This window comes from Anopheles maculipalpis, chromosome 2RL, assembly GCF_943734695.1.
Source record: "Anopheles maculipalpis chromosome 2RL, idAnoMacuDA_375_x, whole genome shotgun sequence".
In the NCBI taxonomy this organism is placed as follows: Eukaryota; Metazoa; Arthropoda; class Insecta; order Diptera; family Culicidae; genus Anopheles; species Anopheles maculipalpis.
In genome coordinates this window covers 70,725,883-70,748,650 of record NC_064871.1, presented here as the reverse complement: position 1 = coordinate 70,748,650, position 22,768 = coordinate 70,725,883, and the positions used below count along the sequence as shown (strand labels likewise).

The 22,768-nt window shown below is 41.1% G+C and overlaps 1 protein-coding gene across 6 annotated transcripts in view; it reads right to left on the bottom strand.

Moving 5' to 3' along the window:
• Positions 1-961, bottom strand: part of LOC126568807 (small conductance calcium-activated potassium channel protein) — a 104,009-nt gene extending 103,048 nt beyond the window's left edge. For all 6 annotated transcript variants that reach the window (XM_050225441.1, XM_050225443.1, XM_050225440.1 and 3 more), the window contains exon 1: positions 64-961. In XM_050225441.1, the coding sequence (XP_050081398.1) occupies positions 64-960 (897 nt within the window). In that variant the 5' untranslated portion in view covers position 961. The remainder of the gene's footprint in view (positions 1-63) is intronic.
• Positions 962-22,768: the final 21,807 nt, after the last annotated feature.

Genomic DNA, 22,768 nt, shown 5'->3' with positions numbered 1-22,768 from the left:
CAGCCGCCCGAGAGCGCGGAGCCGAGCTAGTAGCCGTTCGGCTTGCATGCAAGCAAAGCTTACCTGCTTGAACTGCCGCATGCCGCCGTTGATGCGCATCGAGTCGGCCGCTATGCCGGCGATACCGTCGCCGGGTTCGCGAAGCTGCCGCAGCGAAGAGCTTGGCATGGAGCAGGCATGCGCACACTGGTTCGCACAGCAGGACAGTGTGCTCGCTTCGGGCTGCGAGCTTTGGCGTATGATGCGTGAACCGGATGTCGGCGATGAGGTGATGAGCACGGGCGGAATGGTCGAGTGCTGCACGGTCAGGCGGCTGTGAAGTGCGCTCCGGACGCTTTCCTTCGAAACGGAGCGGGTGAGCTTTAGCGAAGACATCGGCGTAGTTGAGGCACGTCTATCACAGTTACGACAGGCGCGACATCTGTTATACGGGATCAGCTGGTAGCCGCCGGTTCCGGAACCGGTGGAGGCGGCCCGATCCGACGCGGTGATACGGCCACCGCTACCGCCATCGCTGTGACAGGAAGCGGACACGGCAATGGCCGGAGCTTCCAGCCGACAGTGGAGCTCAATATCCGGCACGGAGCGGGCATTGTGCTGGTCGTCCTCACCCGTTGCGCTTTCCTCCGAGCCACCGAGCCCCGTGGCAGATAGCTGGGGGCTGGCGAGGTAGGTGGAGGTACGATCTTGCCGGATGAGAATCGGTTTGTTGCCGGTGGTCAGTGTGCTTTGGTTGACGGCACTGCTTGGACCCGCGATTGCATTGGTGGCCATCGTTGGTCCGTTGAAGGACGAGTGCGATGCCATTTTGGGTTTGTTGATGGTGGATATGATGCTCGAGCCAGACGTTGTGGTCGTACTGCTACTGTTGGTGCCGGCCATCACCAACAGCGAGGCGGTTTCATCTGAGCTACCGTAGCCCGAGTTTGTTGCCGGATCGGTATCATTCTGTAACGACATCTTTTCCCGATCGGGACTGAGCAGTCTACCGAGTGCTACGTGCTACAAATCTTTGCAGTAAAGTACAAAACTATTCGTTGCCTACAGTTGTGGTCCACTGGATAATGATTTTTGTGCGGTTGGGTTGTTTGCTTAGGTTGAATCCTTCGTGTTACGTATTGGTCTGCAATGAGATCGGAGATACAAAAGAAGATATATTTTTTAAAGCTGCTGAAACCAAACGAATACGTCTGAGAGATAGCATTGGATTCAATTAACTTAATTAACAACTTTAAAGTGAGGGAAAAGCTTACTTATCAACGTTGATAGAACCTTTTATGGGAAACGTCTTTTTGCACGACTTTTCCTCTGAGTTTTAAATAGGAGAAGTAGAGTATATACACCGTAAAGCACTACAGCCCTAATGGTAGATGATGTATAGTCCTTTTCATCCCAAAAGGGCACCCCTAAAGAGTAGTTTTCGCATGAAAAAGGGGTTCTGTTAGTATGGATAAATGTGTGGGACCGAGTAGTTTTGTTTATTGCGCCGAGCCACATGTTACCTGAATTTTAACTGCCATGAAGAATGAATTTTATTTTTTTGCTAGTAAAGCATTTTGTTAAAGCAAATACTGCACTACTGTTTGAAAATTCGGTGAGTAAAGATCCATTTGAAGCTTTTTTATTTTTACAGATAGAAAATACTGTGGTCCTACTTTTTGTAATAGGATTAACAAAACTAACGCTTACAGTCTACAGAATTCTTCTGCTTTATCAACTGCACACAAAAGCGGACAGTTTTTGTTTTCTCGCAAATATTTCCACCATTGTTGCGTTTTGCGCTGCAAAGAACCCATTCCTTCTCGTTGAAAGGAAAGATTAAATTTCCGCCCCATAAATGACACGTAAATTAGGGAGTTGTGTTTCAGGGGAATGAATTGGACAGTAAAAATAGGCAGGCAAACACAAACGTACGATACCACCAAAACACAAAACAGCAACGAAACATGGAAAGTGAAACAACCACGAACCACCGACGCACCTACCGCCTACCGCAAACGAGAGTGATACGATTATGTGCAAAAGCTTTCCACCTTCAGCTATCGATTTTCGAGCGCTCTTACCCCGGCACCGGTGGAGGATTCGATCCCGTTGGGACTTCATCCATGGTTTACCCCTTTCGTACCTTTCCCACCATCCCCACGTGCAGACAGTCTCACTTTCGGGTAAAAAGTTTCCAATTGTCTAATTGGAAACAGGGCGCCTTTTCCCCAGACGTATTGAATGGAAGTAATTACGGCCACAGGACATTTGCGTTCATTCGTTCGGTGGAATGCATGAGGTCCAAACTCAATTAATAAAAGGCACGCGGTTTTCGTGCCGAGTAGCGTTTTGTGCTCATTTCCGTGGCGCTACTTTCATTCAAAAACATACCCTCTCCCGGCATAACTCCCTTGTTAATGATAGTTGGAAGGTAGTGTTATCAGGTACCGAGGAGCAGATTCCGTACCCTGCAGGTACGAACAAGGATTGATGTTATAAAAGCTTTTTCTCACCATTGCTTTAAAAGGGTTGTTTGGTTGGTTCCCTTGTAGTAGTTATCAGCCAGTGCACTCCTCCTTTCACTAACTGGGTAGCTGTCGTTTGAGTTCTTGGCGACTTCCAACACCGTTCAACCGTGACAGTATTGGGTAGTGCTTATGGTTTGAGAAAATGTGGCACAAGAGTTCCCCTTCACTACTACCTTTTCTTGGAATTTGATCTTACACTGCACGGCTACACAGTACGTACCGAAAGAGTCCTACCGAAACCATCTGCTCAACGGCTCAATGAGCCGTGCCCGTACAGGGTTTTTTTGGTTCGCGCTAGACCTGAGGTAAATAGATTCTCCTTCCATTCCGCACGTTAGATGCCGGCGAATTGGTGCACGGTGAATCGGTTGCGTACGCGCTTGATTTAACGCACATCAAACATCAAACGATCCGCTAGCGGGGTCAATTACATTGTTTCAGGGTACCTGAACGCACACTAGGAATATCAAGCGATGCTTGCTCTCGTTCTTCCAGATCAGGCGAAATGAGCTCATCGTCGAATGATGCGAATGTACTGTTCATAAAATGGCAAATAAGAATGATGGGGAACCAGAAACATCAACAGATTGATGCACAAACCAGCATCAATGGTGTTACATTTTGCTTCAATTCCAGTCCTGGCCCTGCGTAAATTTCTGATTGAAGCAAAATATCATTAATACGCAAGGGATAGTAAACTAGAGAATAAAGTTTTATCACTATCATCATTCAAGTTTGATTATCATTGTTCTGTTGCTACTGGTTGATCGTATTTTGGTCTTTATGCGAAGAGTAATATTTGGATTGTTTTGAGGTTTAAGATAATGTTTTAAGAAGACCGTGTTAACAGCGAAACTCGTTTTAAAGTTTAATGTTATCTGTGTTTGGGTTGAATTTTATTTTGATTTTTTTTCTCTCTTCATTTGAATGATGATTGAAAACTGTTTAAATTTTGGTGAAAAACATATAGTTTAGCGAGCAAAACAATCATCACAGCACTTGAACCAAACTTTACTTAATTAATTATCTGTTGAAACGTTTTTCCAATGCGCACAGCCATGGATGGCGGAGATAAAGAATGTGTTGTTGCTGGTGTTTTATACTTAACGATCTGAGTGCTAGTGAAATAAATTATATTGCCGTTCGACAGTAACCCTTCCATCAAAACGATGATTCGTTTAGCGTACAGCGTACATCGAGGATGCAAACTATAAATTGCTAGTACACGACACAATGTTTGTTTTATCAAGCGGATGCTTCGTGGTTGTAGCAATTTAGGGGGTTATAAACTTAACCTCAACCTAGACGTGCATTATTTCTGGTTATGGGTTTTAAGCGTGAAGAAAACGGTGTTTGCTGTAAAATATTGTACGACACGTTTTGACCCATTTTTCTAAGTCGACTTCAATGTTACATATTTTTATGCAGACGTGTTCGCTGCTATTTTTGTTACTATTCCAAAACGATTTTAATGTAAGCATAAAACAATGGAGGGAACGCTGGTAATTAACAAGCATGGATAGCAATCAAATCCTATCCATAATGTATCCTCAAAGCCCAAGAGCTTCAGTTAACCAAGCAAATGTGGTAAGCCACTAAAAAGCTAAAAATCTAGGCCATTTGGGAAGGTTATAAAGGCACATAAAATAGAGTGGTTTACGACTGACATGTATTGTAGTGTTGGGTCGTTTACTGATTATGATTTTTGTCAAATGAGCTAGTGTAATCCACTCATCAAAGAATAACATTATTTTCAACGTACGTAAACGAATACATTACGAATACGTAAACGAATGTTTTGGTCGATTTTCCCACAATGCGGCTATTATTAATTGTATCCGAATTCTTCGCGACCATGTATGTAACTTCTCTTGGAGTACCGTAGAGTGAAGGAATTATTAATGAAGATGGTAATGCAAAACAAACCGCAGCACAGCTTAAATATTATTATAAGCACGCTTGCTTGGGGTGACCAGGTGGTCTAGGCGACAACGGCGCCGGTCTTCAAGCGTCAGGACCGGGGTTCAAATCCCATCAAATCCCAGCAGTGAGAACTGTGACTATCCAACTTACGTGGTGTTGTTATACATAGGCAGGTAAGTTTAGTAAACCATTTCGATGGCCGACGTGACCAAATAAGAGGTCATTAAGTCAAGAAGAAGAAGATACACAAGCTTGTATGTACTGTACTGTAATACTGCACTGTAATACTTCGAAAACTGTATCATGTTTTAGTTGAGGATATAAAATTACTTCTTAGGCGCCACTTCTTATGACCTAGTAGCGTACTTCGTCAAAATAAATAAAAATTTAATGCAAATGCACCTTAAACCAAATAATGCATTACATAAAATTTAATTCTTTGATCAATGTTTCAAGAAGAAAAAACTTTTAAAAACTCGCCCCATTATCCCACCAAACTTCTGTGTTTTTTTTTCTTCTCGGAAGTTGAAATAAAGTAAACGTACCGGTCGTTGAGCCTAATTTTTCTCTCACCGTACCATAATCCATCCGAAGCGATCACAATCGTCTACACAAAACGGTCGCTACTTCACCACGTATTAGGTGCTTCACAACCGTGATCCCCACTTAAATGCGCTGACATTTTACCCATGCCCTTTTGCGGGACCGCACGTGACACTGGTGCAACGGAGGGATTAAGCTGTTTCTCTGAGGACACGCCAGTACGTAGTCAAAAGCGATGGGCATAGGATAACAATCCCTTGTTTCCGTTGCCAATGAAACCTTGTCTCCGAGGTTCTCTTGGATTGCCGACGGACGTGGGTTCACGGGAGGGACATAAATTTGTCTCTTTGTGGTTGGTTTTTGTTTTTTTTTTTGCGATAAGAAACCATTCAATTCGATACCGATTTAGAAGAGTTTAGCGAAAAAATCTGGATGTGTCGTGCGGATTGTCTCGAAATAATAAAAAAGAATATGTGTTCAATCAGGGCTAGAATAGATGTGAGTTTACGATCTTGCCTATTGGAGATTTAGGGAAGAAAAATGAGTGACTGTGTCAGTTGGATGGACCATAATTCGATCACGTCCGTCAGGGAGCGAGTGAGCAAGTGAATTGATTGAAATTGTAGAGTAGTAAAAATAGCAAATTGCTTATAAGGAACACAATGAGAAAAGGATGTTGCTAGAACTTGAACTTTCTAGCAATGTATCGGTTATTGCCAAGGAAGAATCATTTGAAGTATGAGTTACATATGTGCCTTGAGACTTATAAATGATTACAATACGATGTACGGAAACAGAGCTCAAAAGAGGAAACTCGTTCCTTAGAATGTTTGCCAATGTATGTGTGCAACAAAGGATGGGAATGCTAAAATTACCATTTTTATAAAGAAAAGTGGAATGAAATAACTCTGTTTGGAAAAGAAAGAATGGTCCCTCTTTTTGGATAAAGTCATAATTGACCTGCCAAGGGTTTTATTTACTTGTTTGAGGTGGAGGGCATGAGCCTCAGACTACGTTTAATGCGTAACGTGATGATGATTTAATAGGCTCAAGCAAGAAGATTACGTAGAAGTTATGCAGACAGCTTTTTAAGTGAGTTGCGGGTATAACAATGCAATGGAGCTTTTGGTCGTATTAAATTATGCAAAACATTAATCCAATTTCCATCAGCGAGATCCACAGTGCGAGCTGGAAAGTTGAAAAAGATCCTGTCAGAAAAGTTGTGCTTGAATGCGAATCGCATGGTATATAACTCAATCAAAAATATCGATTCCCTGGCCGTGGTCCGGGGCAAAGGAAATGTCTGTTAAACTCTTAGCCCCATGTTTGGCATCAGCGTAGAGGAGCGTTGCTGGAAACTGAGATAAAGTTTACTACGCCATGAGAACTGTTCCGTCATTCCGTCATATTGATGGATGGATTGGCAGTGACACGGTCAGGCAATGTATAGGCAATACCTGTCACAAATTATCTGTACAACAATACATTGATTTCGCTGCTGTAAAGAATAGGGCTGTATTTTATGCCATATTATAGTCAGAGATGATTGGTTCAACAACTCTTACGATTTGGTAACAAATTTAGAAATAACAACATTACTTTCCGCAGAGTATGCGAAGAGATATTTTGAGTACTGTGGGGCGTAACAAGGACAGTTTTCACACGGTCGGACTCGGCACCGAACCCCGTTTGGATCCTTTTCCCGTCCAGAAACAAATAGTTAAGTAATACAGCACTAAGGAAGATGAGACAAGAAAAGTAGTCTTTAGAAAACAAAAATTTGAGATCGTAACAAAATGGAAAGCGGAATGAATGCTGAGGAAATAGATATGAACCAATGTTGCGTGCAGCATTTGTAATGCACTATACAACTAACTGGGGCAACTAAAATTAGCTTGATTATGTTAAATCGATAAATCTGGCTGGTAGTAGAAGTAAAGATTTTTCGCTCCTTGCTCTAGCCGCTATTTTTACTCCACAATAAGTGGTTTTGAATGGCTTATCGATACGTGATGTCATTGCTCGTGGGTGCGGGATTGAAGGAAATATGTTTTGTCAAAAAATTTGCGTCTTCGTGCTGGAAGCGTACTTCGTACGAGCGGTGATATGATTTACCGCCTCAGACGTACAACGCGCGTACAATTTGCGAGTAAAATTCGACTAGGAAAGCTCATATTTGGAGTCGCACTGGGACATCGTCTAAACAGAACGATAGCGCATACTTGAGCACGTACCGGGAAAGGAAGTAGTTGTCCGATGTGTTTCCGAGTGATCTTTTCCATCAGAGACCGGACGTTCAACGTTGAAAGAATGTGGAGTAAGAAAATGTAAAGTGAAAGTCATTTCGAAAGATTTTATAGTAAAGTGAAATGAAAGGCATCAATTTCGGAGTTTCTTTTACAACACGGGGGTCCTTGGAGGATTTCCCATCCTTCGATGGAGAAGCACAAAATAAAAGTGCATACCGGGAGCGTGTAACTTGTGCCGAAGAACCGTGAAAGCGCAGATATAAAATATCAAGACGAATGGTGTGTCAGTGCGACTTGGTAGGTGTGGTTAATTTGGTTGGAGTAAAGAAAACACTAATGGCTTCATACTGAGTATGGTTGCTAGTTGTACACATGTTTGCCAAAGTTCTGCAAAGTCACATAAACATAAACGATAATTACAGCATCGTTTTATTAGTATGGGACTGAAATAGTTAAGGTTAAACTTATCTTTTTAATATCTGCATTACCAACAGGAACTCTAAGTCTTCTACCAAGCAACCAAGCATTTATTCATGTGACAACATAAATAAATGAACATTTTTATGCCTCTTGTGGTTGCACATTTATGCGTATGATTTTAATTGACTTCGTCAGCTTAAGGTACGCATTTAACACGCTTCGTTTATTTTAATGTCACATTCTCTTACTAGCAAGCGCTCAAACATGTTGCGGTAATTCGCTTTGCTACCCAAGTACACCATCGACTCGTTCGATCCACGATGGTGGCAAAGTAGAAATGGTGCTGCCGTGTTTTTTTTTACGGTACCAGTTCGGTTGTATAAATAATTCTGCCTCATCATTAGCACAGATTGAATGAGCAATGAAGTCTATATTTGAAATTGTAGCCACATAACTTTCGACACCACCACGCGCGAATGTCATCCCACTCACTTTGTAACCAGTTCGAACAAGGCACGGGCACATTGTTCTGTCGGACAAGACACTTCTTTTGGTGGGGGGGTGTTACAAATTTATCACTTTGGAGTGAAAGCCAAGATTTTTAACCGCCATTTAAAATGTGTCCCTCTCGCGTCTGCGGGTGCGATTTGGCGCTGTGATAGGGATAACATCTTCGGACAGTGTTGTTTTTGCTTGGGGCAAAAACATGTTTTTCATGTCATTTTGGAAGATCAAGATGCTGTTGGGACTGTAGCTGTGGTCGTAACAAGTCTGACGAGGAATAAAAATAGTACTAAATAATTCTCATTTGCACAGTGCCGCTCCCATGCTGGTGGCACGGCAAAAAGGGGTTTTGTTTGACAGTCATTAAATGTCGCTTGGTCACGGTTTACAAAAGTGTAAGCAAGACCGCAATAAACGCTATTTTTCCGCGATGTTTACCGATAGAGGCGTGCGGCATGCCAAATTAAATTTTAATGAAATTTCATAAACTAGCCATGACAGCCGTAAAGCGAAGGGTTAACTGCGGGCCCGGCAAGTGAAGTTTTTTTGAGTTGTTTACTCGTTTTGTGTCGTGTCGGTACGCTACTTGTATCCTGTGAGATTGAGACTATTAAGAAAGTTGATTCATTAAAGGCTTGAAGTGACCGAGAAAAATAGTATTTAGAGAAAGACTCATTGTAGTAATCATCTAGCTGGGCATACCAGAAGTTTTACAATTGTTATGCGAATAGTAAATGCAGTTATAACATGATGATAATAAAATGGAATTTAACAGGTTTGTAATAATCCATGATTTGTGCGGGAATGCTTAAAGTAGGACTAGTTTTACAAGAGCGATAGACTATATCGAACCTCCGCCAATACACAACAGGATTGTGGATCGAATCCCATCCTTACTGGTAGCATCCTTGTAGTTAGGACTGAATATCCAATTAAATGGTGTCAATAAGCCTAGTTTGTCAGTATTTGGCCGTTGGCCAATATCGTAAAATGTTTAAAATTATTGACGTTTTCACTTCAAATGACTACCTTATGAAGCTAAACTTAATGTGAAAACCATAAAGATTTACTAAAGACTAAGTCACGAGTCCAAACTAAGCAAAATAAAATAGCAATGAAGACGAAGAGGTCTACAAACTTTCACCACGAGAGTGTATAGAGCGACGGTGCTACTGATAATATGGTATCTAATTTCATGCAGAGAAAACATTTCCCTGACATCCATTAATGAAACAAAATACTGAACTCCCTCTGCCCCTTTGCCTTCCCCTTGAGAAACAAGATACGCACCTTGCCTGTTCAGGCCATATGCGGCCATAAGTTACCGAAAGTACAAACCAATACGTTCAACAACTTTCACTATTTAAGTAGGTGTGTGTGTGTGTGTGCTTCGACGGCTCGATAAATTTGTAACATTTTTTTTTTAAGTTTCCGATTTCTAACCGCTTTGCAAGGTACTGTAGGTTTTCTTTTGTGAGCTTCACCTCCTACCAACTACCGACGCAGTATATTTATTTGTTTTTCCTGTGCCAAAAACTAGGTGCGAGTGCCGGGTTCATTTGTTTCGTGGAAGGTGAAACGAATTCGTGCTATAATGAAAGTTGTATCGATTACAGAAGTTTGGTTGCTTTTTTACATCCAGAAACCGAGGCGAAGATAGCTCATGTGTGTTGGGTGGTTGGAAGTAAGGGATCCCTTGTTTTAAGAAAAATATTGCTTGATTTGTTAGTCTAAGAATCCACAAGTTTTGTTAATATCATTAGCAGGTTTTACTATAAATTTAAGTGTCAAGTTTGATTACTGACAGTAGAGGTCGTTGCGGTTAATTTAGTTAGAATTTGAGTTAGAAACAAATTGATGAGGCAAACCAATAAAATCATTACTTTTTTACTTATGAAGGATGCTCTGCATCTGGATATTGTTACTGAGCAGCTGAATAATATTAACTGTTGATGAGATGAGTGAAACAATATTTTAAATCAGGTAGCGGAACTTTTGGATTGTGTTTAAATTTATATTTATATTGAATTGGGTTCCTCAATTGATGCTCCACTTTTTTTAACTGTGTGTATTCATGTAGTTCAGGATAAGCTTGTCCCATTCGTTGAACGGATAGTTGGAAACAATCAAAGAGGATTCCGAAACGGAAAATCTACCACTGTACCATCTCTTCATAGCCAGGGTAAAATCTTACGAGGCCATGAGCTCTTTTGGAATCCCGGCCAATCTGATCAGGCTTGTTAGAATGACCATGACCAACGTCACATGCCAGGTGAAGGTGGATGGAAAACTCTAAGGGTCCTTTGCTACCACCAAAGACCTGCGTCAGAGAGATGAGCCTGTCCACCCGTGACTCGGAGAGGTGGAGACTTCGAGAACCATTTTCTATAACTAGATCCTGGCATACGTTGATGATATAGACATCATTGGTCTGCTGCTCTTCCAGGTAGCAGAGGCCTATGATGTTTTGATCGAGCAGACGGAAGAAAACCTCGGGTTGCACGGGTTCCTCGGGTTGGTGACGAGGCAAAGAATTCTGGAGCTTCGTGGGGATGACGTACGGATAGGTGACCGCAAATTTGAAGTCGTCCAAAACGTCACCTATCTCAGGTAAAAAGGCAGCATCGAAAACAGCATAGAGATGGAGTTGCGCGCTAGGATGCTGGCGGCAGGCAAGACATTCCACAGCCTGAGGAAACATCTCACCTCAAATAACCTGTCCCAATGGTCGAGGCTGGAACTGTACCTTTATAGTCTCAGTACTCACATACGCCTCTGAGACATGGCGGCCCTGTCCAAAACAGACGAAGCCCTCTTAGCCGCGTTCGAGAGGAAGACGCTCAGAAGGATCGTTTGCCCCGTATGTGTGAAAGGACAATGGAGGAGCCGCTACAACGACGAGCTGCACGGAACTGTATGAAGAACTCACCGTCGTGCAGCGAATTAGGCTCGTCAGGCTCCGATGTCCTGGCCATTTTATACGCATGGCACGGGACGACACAGCTCAGAAAGTCCTTTTAGGCCGTCCACACGGGCAGAGGAGGCGTGATAGGCCCAGATTGAGGTAGGAGGATGTCGTGGAATCATCCGCTTTCAAGGCTGGGATAACGGATTGGCAGACGACGGCGCACGACCGTGAGAGGTTCTGGATTCCACTGCGGCAGGACAAGACCGCAAAGCGGTTGTAGCGCCTCATAAGTAAGTAAGTAAGTAAGTATTCATGTAGTCTTGCTCGTTTTATTTTTTGTTTTTTTTTGTGTTTCGTCGACGACTCAAAAATTTTCCTTCCCATCTTGGCTGACTGTGTCGTCCTCCAAAAAATTCTCGATATGTTCTCTTCCTGGTTCTCTCGTAACTGTCTTGTCGTTTATCCAGATAATTGGGATGTCATATCGTTTAGTCGATCTCGTGATCCTGTTCACTTTCCTTATGCTCTTGCTGGTGATAATGTTAATCGTGTTTCGTTTGTCAAGGACCTTAGTGTTATGTTTAATAGTTTTCTGACATTCACGTCCCACATTGCGTCTATAATACCCTCTCTGTTTGAGGATTCTCTACTACTCTCTGGTCAGATCGTTGTTGGAATATTGTTCGGTGGTTTGGACCCCCGCTGTTAAAGTGCCCGCCCAACGCATTGAGCAAGTTCAAAGGTCCTTCTCCAGATTTGTTACATCCAAACTACTTGTAGTTCCGGGCTCTGCACTTCCCTCCTACGAATCGAGATGTCGGTTTCTTGGTCTTGATATGCCGGAAGATCGCCGCTCTTTCTCCTTCAAAATTTCTTCATCGTCTCCTTCCTTCTTAACTGTCTTTCTTTTTTATGTCCCATCCTGTTCCCTTCGTTTTCACCCTCCATTTCTCATCCCTACCAGGCGCACTACTGCTGGCCGAAATGATCCTATTCTTCGTGCACTTTCCCGCTTCAACACGTCTTATCACGCCTTCGACTTCCACATATTGTGAAGCCTTAAGGCAGACAATAAACTAATAAATATGTATATTCATATTAATAATTAAATGTATGGACCTTATTTTTAAATCATCTCGATTGTGCTTAGAATTGTCGTACAAAACACGTGTATATCAATAATCAATTTATTCCTGACTGATATGGCAGGGGGTTCTATCTTGGCACGTCAGGGCCGGATGTAGAATCGTGGTCGGACCGTTTCTCCACACATAAGACATGCTATCAAGCTACGATTAAAATGAATTCATTTCGTCAGGGCCAAACCAGAACTTATTTTGAAAACAATTTCCTTGTAGAATCTTAAAATCAATTCATTTGAGCACATTAGCTTGTATAGACATGTTAATGCGAATCAATCAGTTTATTAACTGCAACGAATTCCACCCAGAGAAGCATGTTTTAACCTTGTTTTCAAAACTATTTTTATGAATTTAGTGGCAAAACACGAAAGAGTTTCCTTGGCCCCATTTGATAGATAATATATCAATGCACTACACGCTCCCATCTGCTAAAAGATGTGGTTTCATTCTTCAAACACGCTTCTTTAACACCGCATGATTCACTCTCGTAATGGTGTGAAATATACCTCGAATCGGCTTCCCAGCGGAAGAAGGGAGCGATTGTTTATATTTATTTTAAATTTCCATCAAAATCACTTCAACCGTCAAAATACATCAGCAAAAAAGAGGGAGCGAGAGAAAAATGCGGCCATCAATGATGTGAGGCAGAAAAGGCACTGATGCGATGAATCGATCTTTCATTTTGCTTTGCTCGAGCGTTTTTTTTTTATTGTATTTCTTACGCAGCAGACAAATCACCCTCAGACACTCACAGGAATGCTTCAAGGATGAATCTTACGAAGGAAAAGCTATGGTAAACGTTTGCGAATGGAAAATTGAATCGCTGCGAGAAAAAAAGCGAACCAGTTAGCATCTGCTCGCAATTGATTGTAATGATTTGGCGAAACAAACAAATCTGAGCGTGCAGCACGGTGTATACGGTGTTGCGGGAAAAGGGTTTGCAATGAGGAATCGAAAGCCTTCTTTCTATCAACCCAACGGATCAGGTGTCGAAAATTGGCATCGTGCCGACTTTGCATCATTTGTCCATTCGTTCATGTGGGATTCCATAAGACTTTGGGACCGTTTTAACGCACCCAAGTTCATGAACTGTGAACTTTAGCTGTTCACACCCGCAAGCAAAACTCCCGGCAAAGGAAGCGGCAAAAGAAACGAGCTCGGTCGGCGAAACCGATTTAACACGCTCGCTTTACGCCTAACCTTTGCCATTTGGGGGCTAATCGGCAGTTGTCGACCAAAATGGCTACGAAATCATTTTTACGACCCAATGGCGGCTGTACGAGCGGTTAGTAAGAATCGAGCATGTGAGAGCATATGAGAACAGGTAATCCACTGTTTTTAAGGGATACGACAGCTCAACGGCGGTATTATGGTTAGAGTTTGGTATAATGGTGGGAGTTGACATTGAGCACGATTCGTGCAAGGAAAGAATGTTTCATCCAGGTTGTGTTTATAAAAGTAAAGAAATTAACTATTTCGAAACGATGACACTACCAGCTTTACGCATTTCAAAACTATACAAAATTTAGAAATTCTGTGAAGACTGTTAGCAGAATCCTCACGGTAGCGACACACAATGGTAAGGATATTAAATACTGTCATAATGTTGGCCGTTGGTAGATTGTCGATATCCCGTGTTCATACCATATGCCGCTTTTGTCTATAAAATTTATTAAATTAGAGAAATTTGTATAATAGATTACAAGTTTATAGCAAATAACAACACTAAAGGAAGATTTTGAATTTGCATTTGCATTGACAAGAAAATATTTTTATTGAAATATTTATATTTATATTGTAGGTTATAACCGAGTATGCCCGGGATAAGGCAAAGAATAAGGAGGAAAAGCCTTATCAATATGATTATAAAATTTATTCAACACAAGCGGTGTTGAGAATACGGCACTGGACCGTCATAATTAATTTAAAAAAAAATTATAGGTTATTTTTCTTTTATTTTCTTTTTACTTTGTCTGAACTTTCCTGACCGTATTGCTTATGCAGATATTCAAAGCATCATTTCCAGGATACTTTTTTGTGGATGATGTTCAGGTATGATAAGTTATCACGCTCCATAATTTGATTTTCCCTTTAAATTTCTGAAATTATACATTTACGATAATTAAATAGTAAACGGATTGATGTTACGAAAAAAGATGTTTGATAAATGAAAGTGAGGTTACAAATCGGAGATGGGTATATTGCAAATAAGAGAAAATCTTCTACGTGGTGTAGCATACCTTCTATAAATCTCAACTATATTTGATTAGCAGTGCAATTTCTTAATTTGATAGAAACAGATAATTCTCCTTACCACAATTTAAGAAAGACTTTTCAACTCGTATCAAATAACCTACATTTCATCAAGAATGCAAGAAATGTAATTTCGGCTAGCTAGAGACGCAACGCGATTTGATGCGTGTCGTAAGATATTCGACACATTTTAAGCAGACTCATCAATTGATCGCATCGCCACCGATCAGTACATAAATAGCAACACATGTTTTGCAAGCGCAGCAATCGATCACACAGCGATTGACTAATCTAAAACCAGAGGCAAAAAAAAACAACTATTAATAAGATTTTTCGGTTACAAAATAAACAGAGCAAAATCTATTGTCAGAGTTATGTATAAATAAAGTTGTCTTCTCATTTGTTGTCTCTACAGAGAGGACGCAACCAGAGAGTTGACGGATTAGACTTGCAACACGCTAAACCTAGCGTTCATTTCTTTCTAGAGGTTTGAGTGTCCCGCTTACCCAAGGTAAGGCCTGAAACCTCTAACAAGCCTTTGAGGGATATTCCTTCTGAAGATCCAAATTCGCCAGGATTAGCTTGTTCCGCCGATGAGCATCGAGAGTTCTCCTACCATAGTCAACGATTCGTTATGTCCAACGTTCCAGGAAAGAAAATTCGCATCTAGTATCTCCAGACTGCCTGGACAGTTCATAACATGAAAGTTATTGGTTAGCTTCGTTGTTCTATTCGTCGCGTTAAAAGTTGGATCTCTTCCCCTCGACTACTTTCAGGTGGTCCAAACACAACCGTCCTTTCACTACCCCTACCACATGGGGATCATGCCCATTTTAACCTTAAGCTTCTGATAGAACATAGTTGGATCTTTTGGCAATTCGCCTGATAGTCATTCTAGATTCCAGGTGTGAGGACTGACTATCCAACTACGTGGTATCTGCGAGTCTAGTAAGCCATTCGACGGCCGGCGTGACCTTAGAAAGTCGTTAAGAAGTCATTCTGGGTTCTGTTTATTAGTAGAAGTATGTAAGGTTCTTCTTGTTCTTATTCGTGGTTTAAAGGGCATGTAGGTCACGCCGGACATCGAATTGATAGTCAGTACTCACTAGGAGGGAACAAACCGGATCTGATTTGAACCTCGGTCATTGGAAGAGACAAGAACGAACAAAAGTTCTTTAAGAAAGGATAAAAGTTCACAATATTTACTTTTATGCTTATTCTACTAATAATATTAATGGGACCCGGTGGTGAGTCGTCGCGGAAGGATCGGGACTGAATCAGATTTGAATCCTATCCTAACCGTATCTTAGTAATCGAATGACTGACTAGCCAACTGCGTGGTATCAAAAAAGTTTAGTAAGCCATTCGATGCCGATGCCTAGAAGGTCTTTCAGTCAAGAAGAAGGGACTAATGCTGTTACTAATAACAAATATGATAAATCATCGTGTGTGAGCGACTTATACGAAGATAAATCGATTAACTTCACTATAACTGTTTGAAGATGTATTCAAATCAAAAACGGACATCCGATTAAATTACTTTGATTAGATCTAACGGGGATAAGGAGAGGAAAATTGTAAATGCAATCACAATATTCATGCCAGGAGGCTTGCATTTTCTAAAACAAAAAAGTAGGCAAATGACTCCTGAACACGGAAGCCTAGGGAGAGTGGTTGCTCTTTCGAAGTTGCGACAGGAGCGCCGGTCTTCACACGACTAGACTGGGGTTCAAATCCCATCCAGACCGTTCCCCCGCTGTGAGTACTGACGTGGTATTAGCAAGCAAGTCTAGTAAGTCATTCGAAGGCCAGCGTGACCTAGTAGGTCGTAAAACCACGAAGAAGATCGTAAAAGTTGTGTCTCACACACAAGAAAGAGGATGAAAAATATCGATCGGTAATTTAAGGTTGTTTGGCTATGTAGCAGTCCTTCGTGTTCCTGTTTTTATTTTGTATAGTTTGTTCATCTGTGTAGCCGCTTTCTTGCTGCATATTGAAGTTACAGAACTTTGCGTCGCTGATTGAGAAACAGTTTATCACCTCTGGAATTGCAATTTCTTTAGCTTTTTTTTCATATTGTGGGAAAGTAGCGAGTACACATCAATTGAATCCATATCGTCTACATCTATATCATTCTAAAATTCAAAGGAGCCTTATGCCTTTTAAAGTCATATAATTTCATAATGATCAGTTCTGTTCTACGCATGAATAATAGTAGCCACAAAGAAAGTAAGCATATTCATTAAAATACGCACGATTAAAGTCCTTGTTTGGAGAGACGCTTGGAAAGAAGGAGGCACAAAAAACTACAGCTAATGCTCGTTTAAAGTTCTAACTTTGGTATGAAATAAAATAAGTTCGTGCCTGGAAGGATGATGTCTGTGGCTCACATATTAAAACAAAGTTTTTAGTTGGGAGAAGTTTAACATCATACATGTTTTAAAACTTTGGAAAAAAAATCCTCATCCCTTTGCTCGCAGATTTCGTTTTTATGAGGTGCATGAAGAGTAACGAAGCTTTTTTATGTTCAATGGTATCACCTTATCATATAAGTAGTTTCAATAATTTGATTTTCATCGTTAAAATACACATTCTTCTATTGAAGGAGTAAGTTTAGAGCGAGAAAGTAATTATGTCCATGTTCAATGTTTTCATAAAAAAATCTTTTTTCCTATATTTTAAAACTTAAATCAAGGTCTGTATTATTTTGTAGCTTTTCCCCCCATAGTTAACTCTGGTAAAAGGTCAAAACGGCTTTTTGTAAACGCACTTGGGCACAAATGTAAAATCTGCTTCAATTAAAGTGTAGAGCAGTTCGTGCGATGCAGCATCTAACGGTGAGCCCACTGTTATGACAGGAACTGTCATAATGCCGTGCAAACGTGACCACAAAAACGCCACGGTTATGCAGAGGGGTGGAAAATTATTCAGCAGGTTTGAACTATCCGAACGTGCAGCAATTTGAAGCTTGTGTGTACCGCTGGAAAACGGTACCAGTACGAATAAACCGACAGCTTACATGGGAACCATGTCAAGATAGCTTCCGTATTGTTGTTTGCACTGTAGGGTCCTTCAAGCCTGGAGAGATTTCAGTGCGGCCGGCCGAAGTGTTGGGAGGGTGGCACCAAACCAAACATTCATCTATACACCGTTCTTCGCTGTACTAACGATTCAGTAAAAGTGTGGGCTTGCCCGTACAACCAGCTACGCTCGGCAAGTACTTGGAACAGTCATTGGAATTTTGAAGCAAGCATATGGAGAAGACATGCCACCGGACGGTAGTGAAAAGGTCAAAGTAATCTGATGGCGCGTCATTGTGAAAAGGTGTATTTTGCTAGAACTGGAATGTTAATAAAGATCACTTCTTGTGCATTGAATAGAATAGCTACGCCCGTGTCGTATCTATATTCTTTCACGCTACGAATATTAAAATGTCACAAATATCCGGGAATTGTTATGCTACTCGAATGCCATTTCCCCAAATCTTTATATGCATACAGTCTGTTTTTGAGCAAAAAATCATATTTACACTTAGTTTACCTAAAACCTGTTACAAGTAATTTTTGTTAATCGAAAATTCTTCTTTTCGGTTTAACAACCAATGAGGATACGCCACCTGACTTAGATTGACTTAGAAGGCTTTTTGTAGTCGGATAGTCAGTCCTGTTGGATACGGTTGGACGATCCGGATGAGAATTAATCCTAAGTCCTTCTGTGAAAAAGGCATAATATCACTAGACCAACGCCCTTTCTTTGAAAACAAAAATTTAATATTCATTTTAACGTTGTGATTATCACGTTTGAAGCGAGAAACGCTTGTGGCTACACAGTGAATATTTTCATTCCTTTCATCTATTAGTTTTGCATTTTTACTGTTTGAAATTCCGATCATTAATTCGAAGCTCAATCTGTTTGTCGTAAAGCTTACAATCAATACGTCAACTACGATGAAATCGTAAGTTTTATGCAGTTGACGCTTTATTCTGCGATATTGCACAGTGCACAATTTCGTCTCTTAGCTAGTATTCATTTGCAATTGATGACTTACTCGCTTGGTGGTTCAGTTAGAAGAGAGTTTATTCTTAGAGCCTTAAACTGTTTCATCCTATTACCGAAGGGTTCGACTCACCTTCGGCGTGTAATCCGAACCCTAATATTCACAGCGATGCTTAATAAATATAGCCTAACTTTTGGCTTGACAGTTTTGTTTCTAATTGTCTCTGGCGATTTAGTAAAACCCAAACAAGAAATACGTTACAAATTATTAGACCGATAAAGTAAATAATAATTCACATATTATACTCCTTTCTCGAGGGTTTCTGAGTTTCAATAGATCAATATAGTAACCGTTTTGACACTAAGTAGTGGTTTATGGATGTCAACTGGCAATTTGAGCTACATTTGAAAAGAAGTCACTGCCATTATTCCATCGATCTGGAAAACCAGATGCCATAAATTGCCATACATCAGCACTGCCAATGCTAGCCACCACAGTATTAACAGCATGATTTTTAAATCATTTTATTGAATTGTTTTAACCGATGACTGATAAGACGGGCGGGTAAAATGTATAAATCAGCCAAATCATTGCGTCACCAAACGTCGGCGTTCGTCCATTTTAGGGTGCTTGTATAAGGAACTCGCACTGTTTACCACACTTACCCAGTCATTCACAGCCGGAACATGGTGGAGTCAACCGGTAATGACCGACAACATGCGACCAGGAAAAGTTAAATCTGTACGGGCTGAGGATTCAATTTAACAAGAGCATGGCTTCGGGTGGTGAACGCCTGAAAGTAAAATGTTTCCAGAACTGCTGCGTACCTGTAATTTTCATAGCAGGATGATGAAAATGGTAGACCGGTGGTGTGCACCGGTCGGTGGAAAACTTTTTTGCCAAATCTCTTTCAACAGATCAATGTGGCGTACGGCGTTTAGTCACGCACGCAGTTTGAGTTTTTCCCTTACTTGTGCTTTTTGTTTTGTTTGATTGTCTGGGTGTAGGTGCGCGTATGTTTGATGGTGGCCCACTTTTTACATTGATTTGCGTGTTCTAGTTTTTGTTCCATTTCAACCAAACCTTTTGCATGCGATGGTAAGTCATTGCACCACAAAGGTGAGACGTTTACGCGATAAATGCCATTCGTCATGATTAGAAATAAATTGGCTAACCGATTGCACGGATTCTGACGGCCAGAAAGATCCCCATTTTTCTTCACGTTAGGGCACAATTTGCTTCCACTGTTCGGGATTCATGACAAACTATACAAAAGAAAAGAATTTTTTATTCAAACTTGGAACTTTTTCTCAAATAAAAAGGGTTCGCTTATTCTCTCTGCATAACTTCATCTTACACAAAAGGTTCAGGTTGAATAGAAGTGCATTTTCACCGGCTAAACTCTTTTGTGGTAGGGGACAAGTTGTCCCCTTCCACAAAGATGGCTGGCTGGAGATACGCGCTCGATTATCGATTTCCATATTCCAAGAATGAAGTGAAGCAGAAAGCCCTCAAGAACTTCAACCTAAAGATGATGATTTCATGTAAATTATTCATCTTACGAAGTGAGGGGTGTGGTAGGGCGATTTTACGATGGGTGATGACTTGGATCGATAATATGTCTCGCTATGTATGTCGCCTTTACCAGGAAACCGTTTCAAGGGATCTTTTCCAACGAATGTTGGCACTGCCAAACTTGTTGATGATGGCAACACGAAGAGGAAAACACAAATTTGCGTTCAAGTTTTTTTTTTAGTCTTCATGAGCAACGTCATGTTAATGAATTATTTTCAAATTATGGTAATATTCACAAGATAAAGGCTACAAATAGGGCTGGTGATAGCGGGAAAAAGTTGATAAGATGAAGTGATCGATACCATATTGCATCAGTCTTTAAAAGGGTTGACTATAGAGATGGGAAGCTCCGACCATTTGCCGGATCGGATGATGTCGAGGAGCCGAGTCCGAATCATTATTCCGCGCTCCAGTTTTATTTTTCGTGTTATTTTTGGTATGTTTTTTGACCATTTTGCCATTGATGATTTTGAAGGTAAAAGTAAGAATTCAATGATAATTCCATTAAATTATTCTCTTTAAAAAATCGCCTTTTTTAAACCATCCACTAAGCCTTTAGAATCAAATATCATGGCACGCATGGTTTGGCTCAGTCGTTGCACTGAATTCCATGGCAACGTATTCGTTGTCATAGCACTTATGTCCTATTACAGAAGCAGTGTATGCGTTTCCTACAGGCGTGACTTTTCCACTTCCTGTGTATTTTCGGCCCAAGAGGGATTTATTGTATTTCTGTATCTGTATTCACTGTATTTCAATCAAGATTTTACAGCATTTACTCGTTTTTCAGTCCGGACTCGTTTTTAATTCTGGAATCGGGTGGAATCGGATCGGAATCGTGATTCCGGCCCGGTGCACTCATCGCTTGTTGACTATACAGGGTGTTCAATAAGCTGGAGTAGAACTTTTCATCGATTTTTAGTTGTGCACTCTGTGTATTCTGTGTATTAGTATTGATGTCAGCTTTAGTACCATGTATAGGCTAACCGTTGCATGTGGTGTCGACTAACTGTCACTTAGTTTGTAAACACTGTGCACGATGAAAGAGTATCGCGATCTTTAAGTAAAATAGTTTGTGGAAGGTGAGCAGCCCGGCGACATATTCCGGCGCATGAAATCTCTCGGGGTGAAGCGGAATTTTATGTATACTACCATCTGTTAGCACCGGGAGATGGACTCCACCAAGGACCAAACAAGATCCGGGCGACCGTGTTCGGTGAGGACGTCAGCAGTCATCAACATGGTGAGGGAGCGGATACTGCAGATCAGAATGTGTCAATCGGGACGACTAACACTATCATGACGAAGGACCTAGGGTATAAACCGTACAAGAAACGTAAAATACATGGAGTAACGGAGGCAGCAAAGAAGAAGAGGCTGGACAGATGCAAATTAATAATTTCGAGGCTTTCCAATGAGAAGCTCTACGTTTTGAAACAACCGCACAATGACCAAAATGATCGACTGTGGGCGCCGAAGCTAGCCAGCATCCCCCCGTCCCAAATAAACATCCTACGGTTCCAGAATGCCGCGTCGGTGATGGTTTTGGGGGCCGTATCTAGGCGTGGGAAGCTCCTACTGGTTTGTATTGACAAAAACGTCAAAATTAACGCCGCGTACTTAAAAATTAAGGTTCTGGAGAAGGTTGTATCAGGAGAATTTGACGGGGTTTCTAGATAAGATGTTATGGGCACCCAGTTCCCCGGATCTCAATCCCTTTGATTACTAAGTATGGTCATACATGCTGGCCAAGCAAAGCGAGTGTAAAATGAACACAGTCGACCAATTCACGTACGTTATTTCTAAGATCTTGGACGAAATGCCAATGGAACAGGTGCGTGCCGCTTGCGATTCGTTTGAGAAACGTCTCAAGCTCTTGATAAAGTACAAAGGAGAGTGCTCCCTCCTAATATGCAAAAAAAATAAAATAAATAAACATGGCTTGAAGAAACAAATGGTCAATATATGGTATATCTTATGTTTGCATTGTTTGAGCTCGGTTTTATTGTGTATACGAATATATTGGACACCCTGTAAAGACGGGAAATTCATGTCAGTAAAGTCAGAAACGGTACATCTCGCCTTCTCCAAGTTATCTAATAGAAGAAGAGGCAGTAAAAAAAAGAAAAAAAATACGCTTAAAACTTTGTTATTTTTCCTCACAGATTCGAAATCAAGAAATGGGAGGTTTTAATTCCCAAGTGTAAAACGAGATTCCAGCTCAAATTTATTCCTTTCATTAGCAATTAAGCGTTGTGCAAACAATACAATTATATGCGAATTGTGTGCAATGAATTGTGTTGCGCTAAACATTTACTTTTCTCAACGTACAATGCATTAATTGTGTTTCCGTACTCAAGCTGCCCAAGCATTAAGCATCATCAACATTCAATTAGTACCTCCAGATAACAACGCTTCTTCGTTTGGTAGTGATGATGCTACGGAACGGAAAACCGTTTGAAAAGCATCATAAAAAAAACAGTCAACATGGACAACATTCTTCAGCTGACTCCATGTTTGCGCAGCAATTGGGTGTAAACCATCAGTGGCGTGTGTGTGTGTGTGTGTGTGTTGTTTCGGTATTTTGCCTCGGAATGCAGGCAATGTCTGCGTTCTGCTAATGAAAATCAAACATGCAACGGGGCACTTCAATCAAAAGGAAACAGCTTGCCCTAATGGCATGTCTCGAGGCGCAATCCACCACCACCACCACCACACAGGTTTGATGCAAGTTCGGAAAAACG